The sequence below is a fragment of the Dipodomys spectabilis genome, unplaced genomic scaffold (genome assembly GCF_019054845.1).
Source record: "Dipodomys spectabilis isolate Male_0828 unplaced genomic scaffold, ASM1905484v1 ptg000297l, whole genome shotgun sequence".
NCBI lineage: Eukaryota > Metazoa > Chordata > Mammalia > Rodentia > Heteromyidae > Dipodomys > Dipodomys spectabilis.
Window position 1 is genome coordinate 17,879,394 of NW_024870974.1, and position 19,341 is coordinate 17,898,734.

General features: G+C 54.1%; 2 protein-coding genes across 2 annotated transcripts in view; one reads left to right on the plus strand and one right to left on the minus strand.

Moving 5' to 3' along the window:
• The window catches only part of Nr3c2 (nuclear receptor subfamily 3 group C member 2), a 237,436-nt gene extending 227,567 nt beyond the window's left edge, over window positions 1–9,869 (plus strand). Inside the window, exon 9 of the mRNA XM_042701897.1 lies at window positions 9,577–9,869. Within this exon, the coding sequence (XP_042557831.1) occupies window positions 9,577–9,732 (156 nt within the window). The 3' untranslated portion in view covers window positions 9,733–9,869. The remainder of the gene's footprint in view (window positions 1–9,576) is intronic.
• Window positions 9,870–16,024: 6,155 nt separating this feature from the next.
• The window catches only part of Arhgap10 (Rho GTPase activating protein 10), a 210,102-nt gene continuing 206,785 nt past the window's right edge, over window positions 16,025–19,341 (minus strand). The window contains exon 23 of the mRNA XM_042701765.1: window positions 16,025–16,554. Within this exon, the coding sequence (XP_042557699.1) occupies window positions 16,466–16,554 (89 nt within the window). The 3' untranslated portion in view covers window positions 16,025–16,465. The remainder of the gene's footprint in view (window positions 16,555–19,341) is intronic.

Below are 19,341 nucleotides of genomic sequence, written 5' to 3' on the forward strand. Positions count from 1 at the left end.
GGGTAGAATAATAAGGCGGTGATGCCTGGCTTTCCCACCACCTTCTAACTCTGCATTAAACCTTCTGATGTCCCCAGGAGGTGAGGAGGAGTAAATATTACTATCAAAACTTAGCCCTTGCCTTCATTCCCTGCTGAACAAAAAGAGAAGATGGGAATATTTGCCTAAGGTTTTTCCCTCCTCCTCTCCTTGTAGAGAGAGAATTAAGACAGGGCGATTAAGTACATTTCCCAGGTTCATTTGTGAGACAGGCAGAAGGCGGGCTGCGGAGGAGGAGCTGCCGACACCTGGGGTGTGTGTGTGTGTGTGTGTGAGTGTGTGTGTGAGTGTGTGTGAGTGTGTGTGTGTGCGTGAGTGTGTGTGTGTGCGCGCGTGTGTGAGTGCGCGCGTGTGTGAGTGTGGGTGTGTGAGTGGGTGTGTGTGAGTGAGTGGGTGTGAGTGTGTGTGTGCACGCGTGTGAGTGTGGGTGTGTGAGTGTGTGTGTGTGCGCGCGCGTGTGAGTGTGTGTGTGAGTGTGGGTGTGTGTGAGTGAGTGTGTGTGTGTGCGCGCGCGTGTGTGTGTGGGTGTGTGTGAGTGTGGGTGTGTGTGAGTGTGAGTGTGTGAGTGTGTGTGCGCGCGCGTGTGTGAGTGTGGGTGAGTGTGTGTGTGCGCGCGCGTGTGTGAGTGTGTGTGTGTGAGTGTGGGTGGGTGTGAGTGTGTGTGTGAGTGTGTGTGTGCGCGCGCGCGCACACATGTCACATAATGTATGGCCGTTGTCCTCTTGCAATGCTTAGCTTTGAACATTGGGCCCTCTGCTTTGACTTGGCAGTGGTCATGTGAGTCACACGTCTCTTGTGGACACCAGAGGCTCTGTGTAGAGCAGGGACAATCAGAGGGGTGAGGAGTTATGCACCCGTGCGCGGGTCCATGTGGCTCACTGTGTGTCATTGCAGACAATGGGGACAGCACTCCACGGTGGACATACAAAAGGCCAGCAAGATGCCACAGGGCTCGTTAGGCTTAGCATCCTGCCTCACAGCACTGGAAAATGTATGTAGGGAAACAGCGTCACCCTCGGCTTCTTTATTTTCTGCATTTACCTATGCGTTGGGCGGTTCACCTCCTGCTAAAAACAGAGCAGCAAAGACGTGCCACAAGGTGACAGCCATGTTGTTCAGCTCTCCTGCTGTACGGAAGTGTCCTTTCTGAGGTCTGTTTCCCGCCCTGGTGAGTTGCTTCTGAGGCTGCTTGGCTGGGGGTTCCGGTGTGAAGGCACCTCTCCCCCGCCCTCAGCCCTGTTTACAAGGAGGCTGGTGAGTTAGGTGAAGCATGAGCTGTAGCGCGCTATAGGCCGTGAATTCAGTGTCAATGAATCACTAATGCAGGAATTTTCCCACAGCATTTTCTAAAGGCTGGAAAACATCTGTATAATAATCAGAAGGCTCCATCTGGCTACCACCATAGTGCTGAATTCAGGCACCTTGTTCCGCTCTTTGAATATGTCTGAACTTGATGATCCTATACTTGACACATATTTTAACAAATACAACCTCTTCTGCCAAAAGACTGGATCACTTTGGAGGAATTGCCTGGAGTCTGGGGGTACCTTGAGTCTGGGGGGCGGGCAGCAGATTTTTGTTCTACAGTGTGTCACAAAGTAGATTTCCTGAGCCTTTGTGGTCTGGGCAACAGCTCTTAGAACTACCTGGCTTTACCGTGGTATAGAAATGCAATAATGTACAGTTAACACCGTGGCGTCTTCCAGTTATAGTTTATAGAATTGTACCAGGTCATAAATATTTTTCTTTTATTGTTTTTGACCTACAATAAAAAACATCCAAAATAACCAAATTTACAAAACAAAACAAAATGGCCTGAACATCTATCTCTGGATGGGCAGAGTCTTAGAAGGAGGGAACGAACGGAAGGCATGCCGTGCGGGCGAGGCCTGCCCAGCACCGCGTCCGGAGACTGAATTGAGGCCTGCCCAGCACCGCGTCCAGAGACTGAATTGAGAACTTCACAGGCTAGTCCAGATTTCCTCCACACTCACACTGCCAGCACAGGAGCTGGAGCTGGTTTAGCTTTTGTGGCTTTCTTGGTATAGTGTACATTTGCAAGGAAGATCTAGGAAATATTGAAAACAAAATTAGGGAAAGTTCATACTTCTATATACAGTAACATGCCAATGCACTTCAAACCCAAGCCCCTCATTAGACCCTTTGTTCTGCAATGCTCTAATTATCCCTTTATCTTTAAGCCTACATTCTTCTTTCCTGTGGTGTCATTTTTCTTTGTATTTTTCCCATGTACAATAGACCTTATTCACAAGAAGGCGGAGTCGCGGTCCGGAACGAGGCTTGTAATACAAGGAAACTTCAACAGGGTGGAAATTAAATAAATTTAAGTACAAAAAAAAATTAGGAGGAAAGTGAGCCCATCTTGCTTAGCGCAGCACCCCCGATGACAACGCTGAGGACGGTGATATTCACCGCTGCCCCGAGGCCGGGGCCTGGTGCTGAATTTATGATCACAAATGAGGATGGGGAATAGATTCAGCTAAAACCTCCTACGTGTCTAGGAGATGTGAATGCTGCCCGGTGGGTAGCGAGCTGGGGAGATGCCCCGGGGTGTCAGGAGACACCTCGTTTCTACCCCGTTTCGGGGGTGACACTGGTCAGACCCAGACTAGACCCAGCCCCGCCGCTGCCCCTCCACCAGGCCCGGCCGCCTGAGTAGCTGGAGCGCATGCATGATCTGGAGCGCATGCATGATCTGGAGGGCATGCATGATCTGGCGCGCATGCATGATCTGGAGCGCATGCATGATCTGGCGCGCATGCATGATCTGGCGCGCATGCATGATCTGGAGCGCATGCATGATCTGGAGCGCATGCAGGATGGGCCTCGGCGCCGCTCGGTGCCGTGTAAGTGGCATTCAGTGGTGGCACCACGTGCACCCGTGTTCTTGAATAATCATCACCCTATCGATCGACTAGAAGCTGTGTGGTGAACGTGGGCCCTCCTTCTCTCTCCAAGACCTGGGCTGTTGCCTGCCTCCGGCTCTGGGATCCCGCGTCCGTCTTCTGCCTCTGGCTAATTTAGCGTGTCCCTGGGGCGCGTGCGAGCTGCCACGAGCGTCCTTTCTAAGACTCAGTAGTGGTGGCATGCAAACACCGCTTTTCCTCCATCTGCTGTTTCCGAGCGGCTTTGGGTTGTGGCCTGCCCCTGCCTAGCTCCGAGCCAGGGCTCGGTGGAGCGGGGAGGGGGCCGGGCCGGGCCTGGGGGCAGGAGGGCAAGGCCGGGGAGGGGGCAGGGCCGCCAGGGCGGGGGCCAGGCCGGTGGTGCTCGTCCTTCCACAGGGGCACCCGTGCCTGCCGGAAGGCCTGCTGGGCTCCTCCGACGGGGTTTGTGTTAATGCTGATGTTGCTTTTTACTGTGGAAGTGCCGCTCCGAGGGGCGGGTCGCGGTTCCGGGCAAGGCCGTGGGTGCGCTTCCTGCGGAGCATTGTTGCCTCCTCTGTTCCCCTTCCCATCCCCCACCCCACCCCCAAAGTTGTAAAGTTCACTTTACGACATGACGTCTTGTACGTCTCATTGTTGCGGTGGACGCGGGATTTGCTGGCACGGGTGCTGCTGGCGCAGCCCGGGCACCGGGTGCTGGAGAGGCCCTGTGCGGAGAGGACACCGCCCCGCGCCGCCCGCAGCGCGCTGGCCTCTCCCCGCTCCCGGGCCTCTCCCAGCCCCGGCCTCTCCCAGCCCCGGCCTCTCCCCGCTCCCCGGCCTCTCCCAGCCCCGACCTCTCCCAGCCCCGGCCTCTCCCAGCCCCGGCCTCTCCCAGCCCCGGCCTCTCCCCGCGCCCCGGCCTATCCCCACGCCCCAGCCTCTCCCCGCGCCCCGGCCTCTCCCAGCCCCGGCCTCTCCCCGTGCCCCGCCTCTCCCCGTGCCCCGGCCTCTCCCAGCCCCGGCCTCTCCCCGTGCCCCGGCCTCTCCCCGTGCCCCGCCTCTCCCCGTGCCCCGGCCTCTCCCCGTGCCCCGGCCTCTCCCAGCCCCAACCTCTCCCCGCTCCCTGGCCTCTCCCAGCCCCGGCCTCTCCCCGCGCCCCGGCCTCTCCCAGCCCCGGCCTCTCCCAGCCCCGGCCTCTCCCCGCTCCCCGGCCTCTCCCCGCGCCCCTGCTTCTCCCAGCCCCGGCCTCTCCCCGCTCCCCGGCCTCTCCCAGCCCCGGCCTCTCCCCGCTCCCCGGCCTCTCCCCGCGCCCCAGCCTCTCCCCGCTCCCCGGCCTCTCCCCGCGCCCCGGCCTCTCCCAGCACCGGCCTCTCCCCACACCCCGGCCTCTCCCCGCGCCCCTGCCTCTCCCCACACCCCGGCCTCTCCCAGCCCCGGCCTCTCCCCGCGCCCCGACCTCTCCTCGCGCCCCGGCCTCTCCCCGCGCCCCGGCCTCTCCCCGCGCCCCGGCCTCTCCCCGCGCCCCGGCCTCTCCCAGCCCCGGCCTCTCCCCGTGCCCCGGCCTCTCCCCGCGCCCCGGCCTCTCCCCGCGCCCCGGCCTCTCCCCGCGCCCCTGCCTCTCCCCGCGCCCCTGCCTCTCCCCGCGCCCCTGCCTCTCCCCGCGCCCCTGCCTCTCCCCGCGCCCCTGCCTCTCCCCGCGCCCCTGCCTCTCCCCGCTCCCCGGCCTCTCCCAGCCCCGGCCTCTCCCCGCGCCCCGGCCTCTCCCCGCGCCCCGGCCTCTCCCAGCCCCGGCCTCTCCCCGCGCCCCGGCCTCTCCCAGCCCCGGCCTCTCCCCGCGCCCCTGCCTCTCCCCGCTCCCCGGCCTCTCCCAGCCCCGGCCTCTCCCAGCGCCCCGGCCTCTCCCCGTGCCCCGGCCTCTCCCCGTGCCCCGGCCTCTCCCCACGCCCCGGCCTCTCCCCGCGCCCCTGCCTCTCCGGCCCACGATGGCCCCTCGTGCGCTCCACAGTGCAGCTGTCGGGCTGCAGCTCTGGTGGCCCTGACCCCCACTCCCCCCCTTTGGTGACCTTGACTCCAGCTTTGGTGACCTTGATCCCCGCTCCCCAGGCTCTGACCTTGACCCCGGCTCTGGTGACCTTGACCTCATGCTCCCCCTACCCCCCAGCTCTGGTGACCTTGACCCCGCGCTCCCCGGCCCTCCCTGGGCGAGCTTGGTTTTGCCCGCAGCGGCGCCCGCACCCCTGCCGCCCGCCGGACCCGCTGGCCGGGCCTCCGGGGCTGGGGCAGGGGGCAGGCGACTGCAGCTGGGGTGCTGGGTATCCCCTCTTCCAGGTGACCCCTGTCCTCACCAGAGGCCTGCAGAGGTTCGAGGCCTGGCCCCTGTCAGGGTGAGCTAGGCAGCACCCTCCCCCCCTCCCCCGCCGCTTACCTGCTCCCCGCCTTTGCTTTGCTGCTTCCCGGGGCCTCTGTGCATGCTTCGAGGAGGTTCTTTAGTGAACCCACTGTCCAGGTGTGCAGTCATCAGGCACGTGTACCGTTTCTAAGCGTGCTTTCCGTTCTTTCATGTTGGCAGTGTGGGATTCAGGTTCACGGGTTGGTGCTTGCTCGCTTTCCATACTGCCTCAAAATCTCCTTGATTGACTAATTATCTGTAGTTGTGCAAGCGTGCTTCAATCCAACTCGTCCCAGTGCCAGTACACCCAACAGGTCCCTGTGCGAGTACACCCAATGTGTCCCTGTGCAAGTACACCCAACACATCCCTGTGTGAGTACAACCAACACGTCCCTGTGTGAGTACACCCAACACATCCCTGTATGAGTACACCCAACACATCCCTGTGTGAGTACAACCAACACGTCCCTGTGTGAGTACACTCAACACATCCCTGTGTGAGTACACCCAACACGTCCCTGTGCGAGTACACCCAACACATCCCTGTGTGAGTACACCCAACACATCCCTGTGTGAGTACACCCAACACGTCCCTGTGTGAGTACAACCAATGGGTCCCTGTGTGAGTACACCCAACACGTCCCTGTGCGAGTACACCCAACACATCCCTGTGTGAGTACACCCAACGCGTCCCTGTGTGAGTACACCCAACACGTCCCTGTGCGAGTACACCCAACACATCCCTGTGTGAGTACACCCAACGCGTCCCTGTGCGAGTACACCCAACACGTCCCTGTGTGAGTACACTCAACGCGTCCCTGTGCGAGTACACCCAACGCGTCCCTGTGCGAGTACACCCAACACGTCCCTGTGTGAGTACACCCAACACATCCCTGTGTGAGTACACCCAACGCGTCCCTGTGTGAGTACACCCAACACGTCCCTGTGCGAGTACACCCAACACATCCCTGTGTGAGTACACTCAACGCGTCCCTGTGCGAGTACAACCAATGGGTCCCTGTGCGAGTACACCCAACGTGTCCCTGTGCGAGTACACCCAACGCGTCCCTGTGCAAGTACACCCAACACATCCCTGTGTGAGTACACCCAACGTGTCCCTGTGTGAGTACACCCAACATGTCCCTGTGTGAGTACAACCAATGGGTCCCTGTGCGAGTACACCCAACGTGTCCCTGTGGGAGTACACCCAACATGTCCCTGTGTGAGTACACCCAACAGGTCCTTGTATGAGTACACCGTTTGCAGATTGTTAGGTGGGTCTGGAGAGGGGGGTTCTGGGTGCAAACCACCAGACACAACTGTGCATTGGTAACGTTTTTCCCAGGCAGGTCCTGAGCCATGATCTCCGTATCTCCCATGCTCAAGTAGCAGGGATTGCAGGTGTGCGCCGCCATGCCTAGTGACAGCAGAAAAGAAAATACCAAGACGTGGTCTCCCTTTCTTGAATTTATTAGGATTAGATGTGTGTCCATTATATGGTGTGTTCTAAAGATGGTTCCATGCACAGATAATAAGAATGCTATTCTTCAGGTGTTGAGTGGAATATTCTGTAAATGTCTTTTAGATCCATTTGATCTATACTATATTTAGCTCTGATGATTTTCTGTTCATTGTTGTGTTTGGATGATTTGTTGGTTGATATGGGTGGGGTGTTGAAATCCAGTTCTATGGCTTTTCCAGCTCTCTTCAAGTCTGTTTGTTTGTCCAAATTGAGTGTTCCCACACTTAGATGCATATAGATTTATGACTAGTCTGTCTCTTATTGAATTACTGCTTTATATGCTTTTATGTTTTCACATAGATTTCCTTTTTTTTCTTTGTTTTTTTTTTTTTGTCATTTGGAAGGCTTGAACTCAGGCCCTGGGTGTTGTCCCTGAGCTGCTTTGTGTTCAAAGCTAGTGCTCTACCACTTGAGCCACAGCACCACTTGTGGTTTGTGAGTGGTTTATTGGAGATCAGAGTTTCATAGGGACTATCCTGCCCTGGCTGGCTTCAAACCAAGATCCTCTGACCTCAGCCTCCTGAGTAGCTAGGATTACAGGCCTGAGCCACTGGTGCCCGGCCAGTTTTTATCTTAAACTCTATTTTGTCAGATATAAATATAGCGGCTCCTACTTTTTCCAGGTTTCTGTTTGCTTGGAATATGACTTTCGATCCTTTCAATTCTGTGGTGTGCACATGTACTAGCATCTGACTTCTGTAGGAATAGGAAGAACTCAATTTTGTTGACTTTCCTTGTTGCTTTGAATTTTCTTTGTTCTTCCTGTCTTTTTCTTGTTTGTGACTTAATGGTTGTTGTATTAACAATGTACGGTTGTCTTCTATTTCTCTTTTGTGTACCTACTCTTCTAGTGCTAACTATACTTTGTCTGCTTCCCTGCTGGTCCTTATCTTTCCTCTTTGTCAGGATGTGAGACTCCTGAAAGCACCTTTTGTAAGGTTGGTCTGTTGATTGTGAGATCCATGTGTTGGTTTTCTTGAAATGAGAGAGTCTTGTTGGGCATAGTAGGAATTTGGTTTGCGGTTTTTTTTCGGGATTGGTCCGTGGGATATCTGGTGTTAACTTTATGGCAGTATTATAATGGAGACTGGTCCTGTTTTCAGACAGATACTTAAATTCCTTCTTTGTCCTGTAGTTTTGACTGGTTGATATAATACCCTAAGGTGAAGATCTTTTCTGCTCTTTTCACTGAATAGGCCTTCACTAACCACCACCGCTGCCTCCTCCTCCTCTTCTTCCTCCTCTTCCTCCTCCTCCCTTTTAACTGCAAGCATTCAAAAATCCAGTTTGTTCTTTTAGTTTTCTTTCATTTTTATCCATATTCCACAACACCTGCCTCAAGTTCATATATTTTCTTCCACTTGACAATGTCATAGAGATTTTTTTTAACTCTTATCTCTTCAGTTAGATTATTGATCTGTTAACTCCCTAGGTTTGGATTGTATGCTTGCTGCTAAATCTCATTCATATACTGCATTTCATTTAACCATTGCTTTCAGATCTCGCTGAGCTTTTTGGTAATCAGTGTTTTGCAGTTGAATTTAAATTTCAGCTATTTGTATTTCTTTGGGATCTATTGCTAGAGAGTAACTATGGTCTTTTGAATGAATTGAAAGTACCTCGGTTTATCCTATTTCTTACACCCCGTGTTGATATGAGCGTATTTGATGGGAGGATCTACTATCTATCACTTTTCTTGGCAGTACTGGAATTTGAACTGAGGACTCCATGTTTGCCAGCCGGCATTCTACTCCTTGAGCCAGCCCTCCAGCTCTATCACTTGAATGGAGTGGCCCGTACGCAGCTCTCTCCTGAAGATGGGCCTCGGCCCTCCGTGGGCTTTGCAGCCTTGGCTTTGGTTCTAGCCAGGCACCGAGCTCCGCCAGAGCTTCCGTGCAGTGATGAATGAGCCTGGGCCCCAGCACGAACACCGCAGCCAGCAGCTGCTGCTCCCTCTGCCCTCAGTGCAGCAGAGCCTTCTCCAGAGCAAGGCTGTGCGCACACTGCACGCTGTTATCTGAGTGAGCACAAGCCAGGGCACAAGCGTCCACACACATGCACACACACACGCGCGCATGCACACACACGCACGCACGCACACGCACACACACGCATGCACATGCACACACACACCCCACTATCTGAGGGGCAGGGCAGACCCCAGGGCATTTGGTTTCTTCTCTTTCTAGGCTGTCTGTCGTTCCAGGTCTGTGAGCCTTCCCAGGTTCTGGCCTCTCCCTCGGGCAGCTGTCTGAATCTCTCTCTTGCTGGTTCAGTGTCCGCCCCAGGGCTGTCCACCTCAACGCGGAGCTCCGCTAACCTGTTGCCCCGGCTCTTCTCTGTGGAGGAGGAAGCCATCCTAGCTTGAACTTTTCACAGGCCGACACAGGCAGGCCTCTGGATGGATCTGCTTGGGTTCCATCTAGTCAGGGTCTCAAGGTGGCGCCCTGGAGTTAAGCCCGGGAGGGAGAGGGCAGGGCGGGCCTGGGCGGTTCACAGGCCCCGGGAGCCAGTAGCTCTGCACACTGGGCCCAGGGCCTGCGTGGGGCACGGTGTTCTCAGCAGTGAATGTCTCTGATGGCTGTGGTGTGAGCAGGGCCATCAGCAGCTCCTGTAGCCTTAGGTTAGGGGTGGCCTCGAGATGGGGGGCAGGGGAAGCTCCCAGCCAGCTCCCATTTGTGTGGGGACGAGTGGGAGCAAGGCCCCAGGTCACATCCCTTGCCTGTGTCTGTGCCTTGCAGCTGGTGAGTGACCTGCTGGAGTTCTGCTTCTACACCTTCCGAGAGTCGCAGGCGCTGAGGGTGGAGTTCCCGGCCATGCTGGTGGAGATCATCAGCGACCAGCTGCCCAAGGTGGAGTCTGGGAATGCCAGGGCGCTCTACTTCCACCGGAAGTGAGGAAGACGTCTGACCAGAAGAGCTTTGCCTTAAGTCTCCCCGTGTTGTTCCACACCCATGAAGGACCCAAGAAATCATTTTCGTGTGTGTGCCGGTACTGGGACTTGAACTCAGGGCCTGTGTGCTTGAGCTTTTTGTTGTTGTTGTTTGCTCAAGTCTTGCGCTCTACCACTTGAGCCACAGCTCCACTTCCGGCTTTTTGGTGGTTTTTTGGAGATAAAAAGAGTCTCACAGAACTTTTCCTGCCCGGGCTGGCTTTGAACCTCGATCCTCAGAGCTCAGCCTCCTGAGTAGCTAGGATTATAGGCGTGAGCTACCGGCACCTGGCCAAGAAATCATGTTTTTTTTAACATGATGGTTGATTCAGCCTTGTTATCAGATTCTCAAGTTTCAAATCACGTCGGGGGTTGTGTCATGGATGCGGGCGAGCTGAGCAGTCTCAAAGTTCTTCCCTCTCCGCCCCCCAACGCTTAGAAACACGTTCTTGTTCCTCTGGATGAAAAGCCATATCTAGTCAATAACTCTCTGATTTTGATATTTTAACAGATGGAAGTTTTAACTATGCCATGTAGTTTCTGATATCGTTCGCTTGTTTTAAAAGGGTTTAAGGACTAATGGACTTTTTCAAAGCTTACCCTTGGTTTGCACATAAAACGTGTAGTCAATATGGGGCATTAATATTCTTTCGTTATTTAAAAAAACACACAAAAAGAAAAAAATATATACAGATTCCTGTTGCGTAATAACAGAACACGTGACGTGGTCTGGGCGTGTCCCCGGGCTCCACACCCGCCGCTCTGGTTCCAGTCCATTTATTATTTAATTAGAATGGATAAGATGTTAAAGACAAATCCTTGGTTTCAATTTCTAGTATCTATTGTGTTGGCTTTATGAATAATTTTTTTTGCCGTCTTTTGCTGTGCTGTACATTACTGTATGTATAAATCGTGAAGGACCTGAAATTAGGTATAAAGAACTTTTGTAAATGAGACACATACGAAACAAAAATCTTTAATGGTTAATAGGATGAATGGGAAAGTATTTTTGAAAGAATTCTATTTTGCTGGAGACTATTTAAGTACTATCTTTGTCTAAACAAGGTAAAACTTTTTTTTGTAAAGTGAAATGTTCTGCATGCATAATGAGCTGTTTACAGTGTATTTAAGAAAGGGAAAAGCTGTGCCTTTTTTAGCTTCATCTCTGACTTACCATTTTACAGTCTCTGTTGTAAATAACCACACTGAAACCTCTTTGGTTGTCTTTAAGCCTTTCTACTTCTTTCTGTACTTCATTTTGTTCTCGGTCTCCTACTTGGGGTGCACGGGGGTCCTGGCCCAGTCTGTCAGCTCCCGCCTCACCCGACTTCCACAGGGGGGACCACCCAGCGCCCCATGGTGGCGGAGGCTCCCGCAGGTGTCTCTGGACAGTGCCCTGGGCTGGAAGATCGGGCAGTGCTGCAGCTTTCCAGAAGCTTCTCTGTCTCTCTCCCTCTTTCCACAAGAAGCAGAATCTGCTCTCCCAGGGGGAGGCCGGAAGCTCCGCTCCTTCCATTTTCAGAAAGCCCAACCTGCTCCTTTGGGGAGAAAAGCAAATTCCATGCGCTCTGCTGTCTGTCTGTGGTGGGGCGGGGCGGCCTCCTGCGCCGCGGGCTGGCTGGCAGAGCCGCAGGGAGGTGCGTCGAGCTGGGTTAGTCAGGGCGGGGAGGAGACCAGATCACTAGAGGGTTTTTAGATTTTTTTTTTAAGGTAGGTTTTAAAAAAGAAATTTTATACATAAACCGTTTTGGAGAAAAACAAAAACACTACAGATGATAGAAGCAAGACAGTGGCACTAATTTTTTTTTTTAATTCACAAATCCGTTTGGCACTGATGTAATTTATGAGGTTCTTCCTGCCCCCTATTCCCTCCCAAATCACAACGCTGTGTATCTTTGGGGAAACTTCCCAGTGATTGCACTAAATGAACTACTTTGAATAGAGGCCAAATTAATCTTTTTATAGCGATGGTGATAACCATCCGATGCTCAGTGAAATCACATTATTTTCCAATAGCTAAAAGCTGTAGCTCAAGCTGAAGGCCGGGCGGGCAGGCAGCAGTCTGGGAACCCCATTCTCCAGGGTTCCCCTGCCAGCCACGTGACCTTGTCTTTCAAAAGACACCTGCGAAAAGTTGCACTCAGAGGGAGGAGCTTTTCTTACATAATTTGCAACTTTCCCGATTTTAGTTTCTAGGCAGATCTTTCCGCGCAGTCCACTTCCAGCACAGCTATTTGAAAAACACGTTCGGAAGCCACAGACCCACCGTCTGCAGACCGAGAGGCTCTGGAAGGCAGAAACGGCCAGGAAAGCAGCTTCGAGTTCAGATGTTTATGAAATTGGGATTTCTGCGTCACTGGGTTCGAGATGGAGGCCGTCTGCGTCCGTTCCTGGCATTAAGGAAGTGACTGGTTCTTCATGTGTGTCTCGGCAACTTTGCTTGATGAAACAGCAAAGCCATATTTGAAATTTCACTGTTCAATGCCTGTCCCAGTCCAAACCTGTCTGTCTGCTCTTATTTTTGTACCATATTGCTCTTTAAAAAAAAAAAAGGAAAATACCTTGGTTTGGTACAATTCATAATTCACCAAAACTTCTTCATATAATTAAAAAAAGAAACACTAAACTAGTTTAAAATGAAGCAATTTATATCTTTATGCAAAAACATGTCTGTCTTTGCAAAGGACTGTACGCAGATTACAATAAATCCTTTACTTTCATCGCCTGTTGTTTGGGAAGCAGTTCATTTGCAGGTGCGCAGGTACCGGCGCCGTGCCAGCGCTGCTGCTTTCTGCCCACGGCAGATGGGGCGCAGGCTTGGCGTGCAGAAAGAGCGTTGCGCGGGAGGCCTGCCTAGGCCTCCTCACTTCTGCGTACTCTGCTATTCCACTTCTCTGCGGAGCCCTGTGTTAATGAGCAATCTACACAGCGCTGCTTCTGCCATCCACACATACACAGGCTCACTCCACACCGAGCGTCCCATGAGTGCACGCCCAATGCCCATGACTCCTCAGTGCTTCCCCGTGTGTGCTCAGTCCCCAGTAGCCTGGGAGTCCCTCTCCATAAGCTTCTCCCCTGGACTCTGCTCAGAAACACGGACACGAAAGAACGCTAAGCCATGACCAGCATCCCGTGGTTTGTGGGTGTGTGCCAGGAGTGGTGCCCCAGCTACCAGGCTGGTGCCTTTACTTGGCTTTTCTACTCAAGGGCTGGCATTCAGCTTCACCTCTGACCTTTTGCTGGTGAATTGGAGAGAAGCCTTTCTTGCTGGGAGTTGGTTTTGAATAACGATCCTCAGATCTCAGCCTCCTGAGTAGCTAGGCCCTGGTGCCCGACAGCAGGTTCATTTTAAAATACACAACCTTTATTTCCCACTACATCAACCCAAATACACGTGTCATTTAACAGGGGAGCAGTGAAACGACTTGCTTGCAGGAAAACTTTTCCATCAACAAAGTCAATTCTTGAACACAGCAGCTGTAACTCTAAAACCCAGCAGAGCCATGAACACAGGGCAGGAAAAGACTGGGTTGGATTTTTTTTTCCTATCTTGTAAAACATTTGTAAGTGAGAGCACATTTATATTTACAGAATTTATGAAACCACCTGTTCAGAGAGAGGGTTTTTCACAGCTCCTCACTTGCAACCAAAAAGAATCCTGGCTCTGGTGAAAGCTGGCGAGCTCTCCTGGGTCAGCTCAACTGTTATTTCACGTTAAGAATTTCTCTTAGGCCCATAGAATCCACATTTAGGAACCATCAGCGCAGCTCTGCCGGCTAAGAGCACCACAGCCGTAAAACCAACCTCCTGTTGTGTGTACAAGGCTCTCGTTCCCTTCTGCATGCTCACTGCAAATAGAAGACGCTGTCCCTTTACGCAAACATCAGTGCTAACATACTTAAGAAAAATACGCTGTGCAAGGATACACAGACTAAACGACTTGATTCAAAGCATCTCGGGGCCCTTGAAATGAAAGCCACCTGATGGTTAGGGCGGCATTTTTCTCAGCAGTTAAAACAGTGTCATCCCAACTAATGTTGGGTAAAGCATCCTCAGCCATAATCTCAGTATTCACCAAGGCTGTCCAAAGCAAAGCGAAGTGTGTGGCCAAGTAGTAGGCTGTTAGCGCCTCAGTCCGCAATTTGGTTATGTAGCTCCTCCATTGGGAGTCAGTGAGTTGGCTCACAGTGGCCTTCTGATCCTGGCCAGGCTGTGGCAGAGCTGGACTTGTTCGTGTGTCTGGCCCTGCTCCGTTGTAGACTCTTATCCTCCAGCTAGCCAGCCTGGGCACAGGCAGGGCTCTGAGAAGACACTGGGAGTCCAACATCTCCCATTCCTCTGGTTGCATCAAGCTTGCTTCTGGCTGGTCAGGTGCAATCAGCAAGGGCTCTTTATGAAAGAACATGGATCTAGGGAGGGATGAAAGCTTGGAATCGCCAATCCACCTGCCCTACCAGTCAGTCCCATCCTCATCTGGACAATACGTGTTGCTAGGAGCGTGACTTACAAGTTTCTCCCATAGTCTGATACACCTGTGGCTCTTCGTGTCCTCAGCCACCTGATTTCGACCCAGCTGCTCCTGCTCTGCCTCAAGTATTTGCACAGGTGCTAAATGCCAGCCATTAAGCACACTCCACGCCAGACTCTGCTTCTATTCAACTCCAAACCTCTGGAGTGAACTGCTTTTGTAGGAAACAAACCAATCGTGGTGATGATTTATTCTACCAAAGGTGACAGGAAGAGCCAGACGTGGTGACTTCAAGCATTCATGGTCGTAAAGCACACTGGGGAATGGCATACCTCGCTGTGAACCCGGGGTACCTACCTTAAATGAGCAGATCGTGTCTTGGCATGTTGAATGTCCCCTGGGGCATACCAGTTAGGCATTCTGCTGGGGACACGGTCAGGGCTGAGCCTGCAACGCCTGTCCACCAGTGCCCATTCCTGCACAGGACTTCATACAAGTAGCCAAACATGGAGGCTCTTCTCAGCAGCCACATTTCCCTTCTACACCCCTTCGGCAGCCAAGTAGGACAGGACATGACCGTTCAGAACACAGGGTGCTGCCCAATCTCTGAGGACAAGCTGCTCAGATTCGGGTCTCAGGGCTGCTCGCTGTAGCACGGGCTGGGCTTTGGAAAGGCACCATCTGACAGAGACCTGAGGCAGAGTGAACTCTTGTGGTCAAGACTGAGAGAGAACGGTAGAGAACAAGGTCCCTGATCTTGACATAACCTAGGTAGCGCCTCTCAAACCACCTGCAAAGAGTGTCACCGGCAGCCGCAGCCCAAACCTTTGCACACAAGTCTTTGGGGGGAATTCTCAGATTCAAAGCAGAACTCCAGACTTGACACCCCGATGCAGACAACATGAGCTAACAGACCACATGAGGTGACATCAGAAGAGATGGTGACACACCTTTCTCCTGATTCTTTAAAAAAAAAAAAAGTGTGGACACCAAGGCTGGAAGTCAGGGCCTTGTGCTCTTGCTTGGCTTTTCACTCATGGCTGGCACATTACTATTTGAGCCATGCCTCCGGTTGCAGCTTTTCCTTGGTCTTGAATTTGTCTGTTGTAGTTGGTGTTAAACCTCAAGTCCTCCAATACCAGTCTCTTGAGTAGCTAGGATTCTGGGCATGAGCTACTGGCACTGGGCCTTGGGTAATTCTCGCACGATGACAGGTTCAGGACACGTGGTCACCCCCTGGCACGGGGCTGGCTGCAGCATGGTGAGGCCTACAGCACTGAGCTCTGCATAAAGGAAAGGCCCGGTTCCCGAGAGGCTGCTCAGCCCGAGCGGAAATCAAGACGCGGAGGGGAAAGAGGGCTGCCACCTGGGGATGCATGGAGGGTCTGGGGTCCCGAGCCGCTGGCCTCTGCCCGCCTAAAGCTGAGCCTAATCCGATGAGGCAGGGGGCAGGCTGGTGGTTGGGAGGGAGCTACTGAACAAGCTGGCCGAGAGCGAGGTCTGGTGGGCACACAGACAGCTCATGTCTGAACACCCAGCTCCAGTCCTGCTCATTCTGGGGAGGGGAAGGCCAGGGGGAGGCAGCAAGCAGCCTCTCAGGATTCCACCATGAGTGGGGACAGGGCCACGCCCCAGCAGGTACCCTGTCCTGTGGTAGACAGGACAGCCATCCAGCGACTGCATGATACCACGCGAGCACCATGACTTTCCACCCAGGGGCTGCCAAATCACCCGAGTGACAGGCTTGTGAATTCCACCATGCTCCCCTCCACATCAGGCCAGACCGGACTAGTAGTAAATAACGTTTTATTTCCTGTACACAGGGCTAACAGCACACAGGTGAGGAGCACCGACCAGAAGCTGCTATAAATAGGCGAGGGGCGCCCAGGAGGCTGGCCAGGGGGAGCAGGCCTGGAAAAGCCCCCTGGGCCTGCTGGGCTGCGCCCTGCGTGCTGTGCCCAGGGCGGGGCAGAGGAGAGGGCTCCTCCGTGGGCCTGGGCCCCCACCCCCGCCCCGTCGGGGACACGGCAGGGCTGCTTTCCCTCCGACGCTGTCACGCCCAGGTAACTCAAAATCACCAGTCCTGACGCGGCTGCCCAGTGCACCGTCCACTCTGCCGAGCCGCCCGGCCCTGGGGTGCCGGTGGTGACCCCAGACTCCGGAGTGTGGATGTGGCATGCGGGGGGCGGGTGCCAGGATCGGTGGAGGGGCGGGGGGGGGGGGCCCGGAGCTACAGCAGCTTGACGTAGTTCTGTGGAATGAGCCCCCTCTTGCCGTTCAGCGTCCCTTCCAGCCAGCCAGGCTCCCGGGAGGTTTGCACTGCAAAGGAACAGAAACTGCTTTTACCAGGAGGGACACGGGCCCAGGGGGCGTGGTCAGAGGGCGGTACGTGCAGGGCGTGGCCAATAGAGGGCGTGGTCTTTGGTGGGCGGGACATACGGGGGCATGGCCAGAGGATGGGTGGGACATGAGGGCACGGCCAGTTGAGGGTGTGGGCTTTGGTGGGCGGGTCGCATGGGGCGTGGTTGGTTGGTGGGCGTGGCCAGTGGGCGTGGCCATCAGAGCTGTGACTTCCAGTCAGTGCTCTGACCATCCATAGCTGGCCTGGCCAGCACAGCGCCCACCTGTCTTCTCCGCACACTGAACTGTCTGTGCCCGGTTTCCATTTCTGGCCCCTTCTAAGGCACTATGCAAAGCTGCCTGGTGAACTTTCTAGAATGCATCTAGCACATCATTCCCTGCTTCAAGCCAAACCCAAGCTTCCTGTCAGTCCTGGTGTTCGGGGTCTGCTCTCGGCTCCAGCGGCCTTCTCATAGCTGGGACGTAGGACCTGAAACCAGGCCTGGTGGAGGTCAGCAGGCCCTGTCTCCCCACTGACGTTGCCTCGTCCAGGAGATCTCCTTATGGTTAAAGTCCATGTCCCAAATACCCGTACTGATTGTTGCTTTCTGAGTTAACTACGATCACATGGTGTACACAAGAGCTGTCTGGCATCTGACATTTCTAAGATTCCCCCCATGTTGGGAACAGATCTCAACACTGCTGGGCTGTGAGATCAACTTCCCAGAACAGTATCAAGCTAATTTTTTAGAGTAGTCTACATATTTGAAGGAGCAATTTGGTTCATGTTTGCTCCCATACTAAGGGAACCTCATGTCCCAGGTGCGGCTAACACACAGCCTGAGCCTGCGGGAGCAGCTGCACCCCGACTGTGGCTGCCTCGCACAACCCAGCAGCCCTTGGTATGCAGCCACTTCCTCTTCGCCCAGAGGGTCTGTCAGCTGCGCAGCCCCCAGTAAAATGAGTTTCTAGGGTCCCCAGCCTCAGTGAAAAGGGTCTCTGGCAGGGACAGGAGCATCCGCTGCCCTGAGCCCACACAAACATGGCCCTCCCTGGTGGAGAATGAGGGCATTCCTCTCTCAGTACGACAGGAACAAATCTGCGGCTAGAAGCTCAAGTCAAGTGAAGTCTGGCACACAGGGAGGGCACGGAGCATGGACGGCCCACTGAGCGCCCCGTCCTTCCGGATGCTCTGGTTTCTAACTGCCCGGCTGTGCACATCCCAAACCACATAACTACCGACAGTGCAGCCTCGGGGTCACTCTGACCTGGCTCTGGCCTTCTCCAAAGGCCACTGAAAGTCATAGGCTGGTTTCCTTTGTCGCACTACAGGATCATGTGAGAATGCCAATTCCACATGAGATTCCAAATGGCTAAGTGACCGCAGGAAAAATGCCTTGGGTGTTTTAGGGACACCGACTCACTGCTGCTCTTCAGAAAGGGCGTGTTCCTGGAGACACGCCTGCAGGCTGAGCTGTAAATAGTGGCCTCTTGGAGGCCTGCCCGGATCCACAGAAGCTGAGGTCGTATGACCTGCCTGCTGTCTTGCTCCACATCAGGCTTCAGGAGGGAAGACCCCCGACAGCCATCGAAGGGCGGCCATCGGCAGACATGTACATGCTTTGGAGCTAGCTGAGATCAAGCATGCACAGAAAGTGAAATGCCCACCTGTGTGGGTAGGGAAGTCAGCTCAGCAACGAGGCATGTGTGAATGACAGGGTCTTGGGGGAGGGACTAAGGCCCTGTAGAGACACCCTGGTTGCCCAGCTAGCAAGTCTAGACACAGCTGGACACCAGCACCACAGGCTGAAAATGTAAGGCTCATCGTGGCAAAATGGCCAGCCACGGGTCAGCCACGGGTCAGCCATAGCTCAAAGCGGCGCGCTCCAGCAGCCCCTCAGGCCAGCCTGGCAGGACATCAGTGTGGCAGACATCCTTATAGACTGGAACGAAAGGCCTGGTACATAGAGAACCCCAGAACTCTGCCCAGGGCCCTCAGAAAGGGAGGAGCCATGGTCTGATCTCCGTGTTGGCGATGAATGGTCTGGCATTTGCCTTCAGAACCACACGAAGTAAGACCTGGCAAGTCTGACACTGTGCGTTTATGTGACTTACACACGCACACGTGTGTCACTCCTTGTCTTTCAGGAAGCCATCCAGGGACCTAAGAGCTAGAGAAGCTGAGCCCTGGGGGCGGACACTCCCAGCGGCCCCCTTTTCTCCCGCAGACTCGGGTTTGGTTTAGGCACAGACCTCATTCCTCCGGCTCCATCCCCCGGCATGCATTCTCACCAATCGAAGGGCTGGCCAGCAATGAGTTTAAAGCAAGCATTTGAACCAGTTCTGACCAGTGAGACACGGGAGCTGAGGAATTCGGACGAAAGTTCCAGCTCTAGAAACTTTCTCATTACAGAAGAGGAGCGCGGGGTGAGAGCTCCCTTCGCTGGAGCTGAGTGTGGGGAGGAGCTGCGGCCACCATCTGTCCCCAGCAGCAGCCGGGGTCCAAGACCGCATGGAATACGTTGATCTTTGGTGACAGTTTTAGATAATCAGCCCCGGAGCAGCTCATTTCAATGGATTATCATGTAAGCCCATTTCAGGCTGAGAGAGCCAATTGAGTCCATTTTTGTTACTTGCATCCTTTATGCTACGCCTCTACCCAGGTAATTATCTCACCAAAACTACACAAGGATGTCAGAGGCTCAGTCACACAAAGTAAAAATTATCCCCATTCCTTGAACAGGAGCATTTTAACATGCCCGTCTC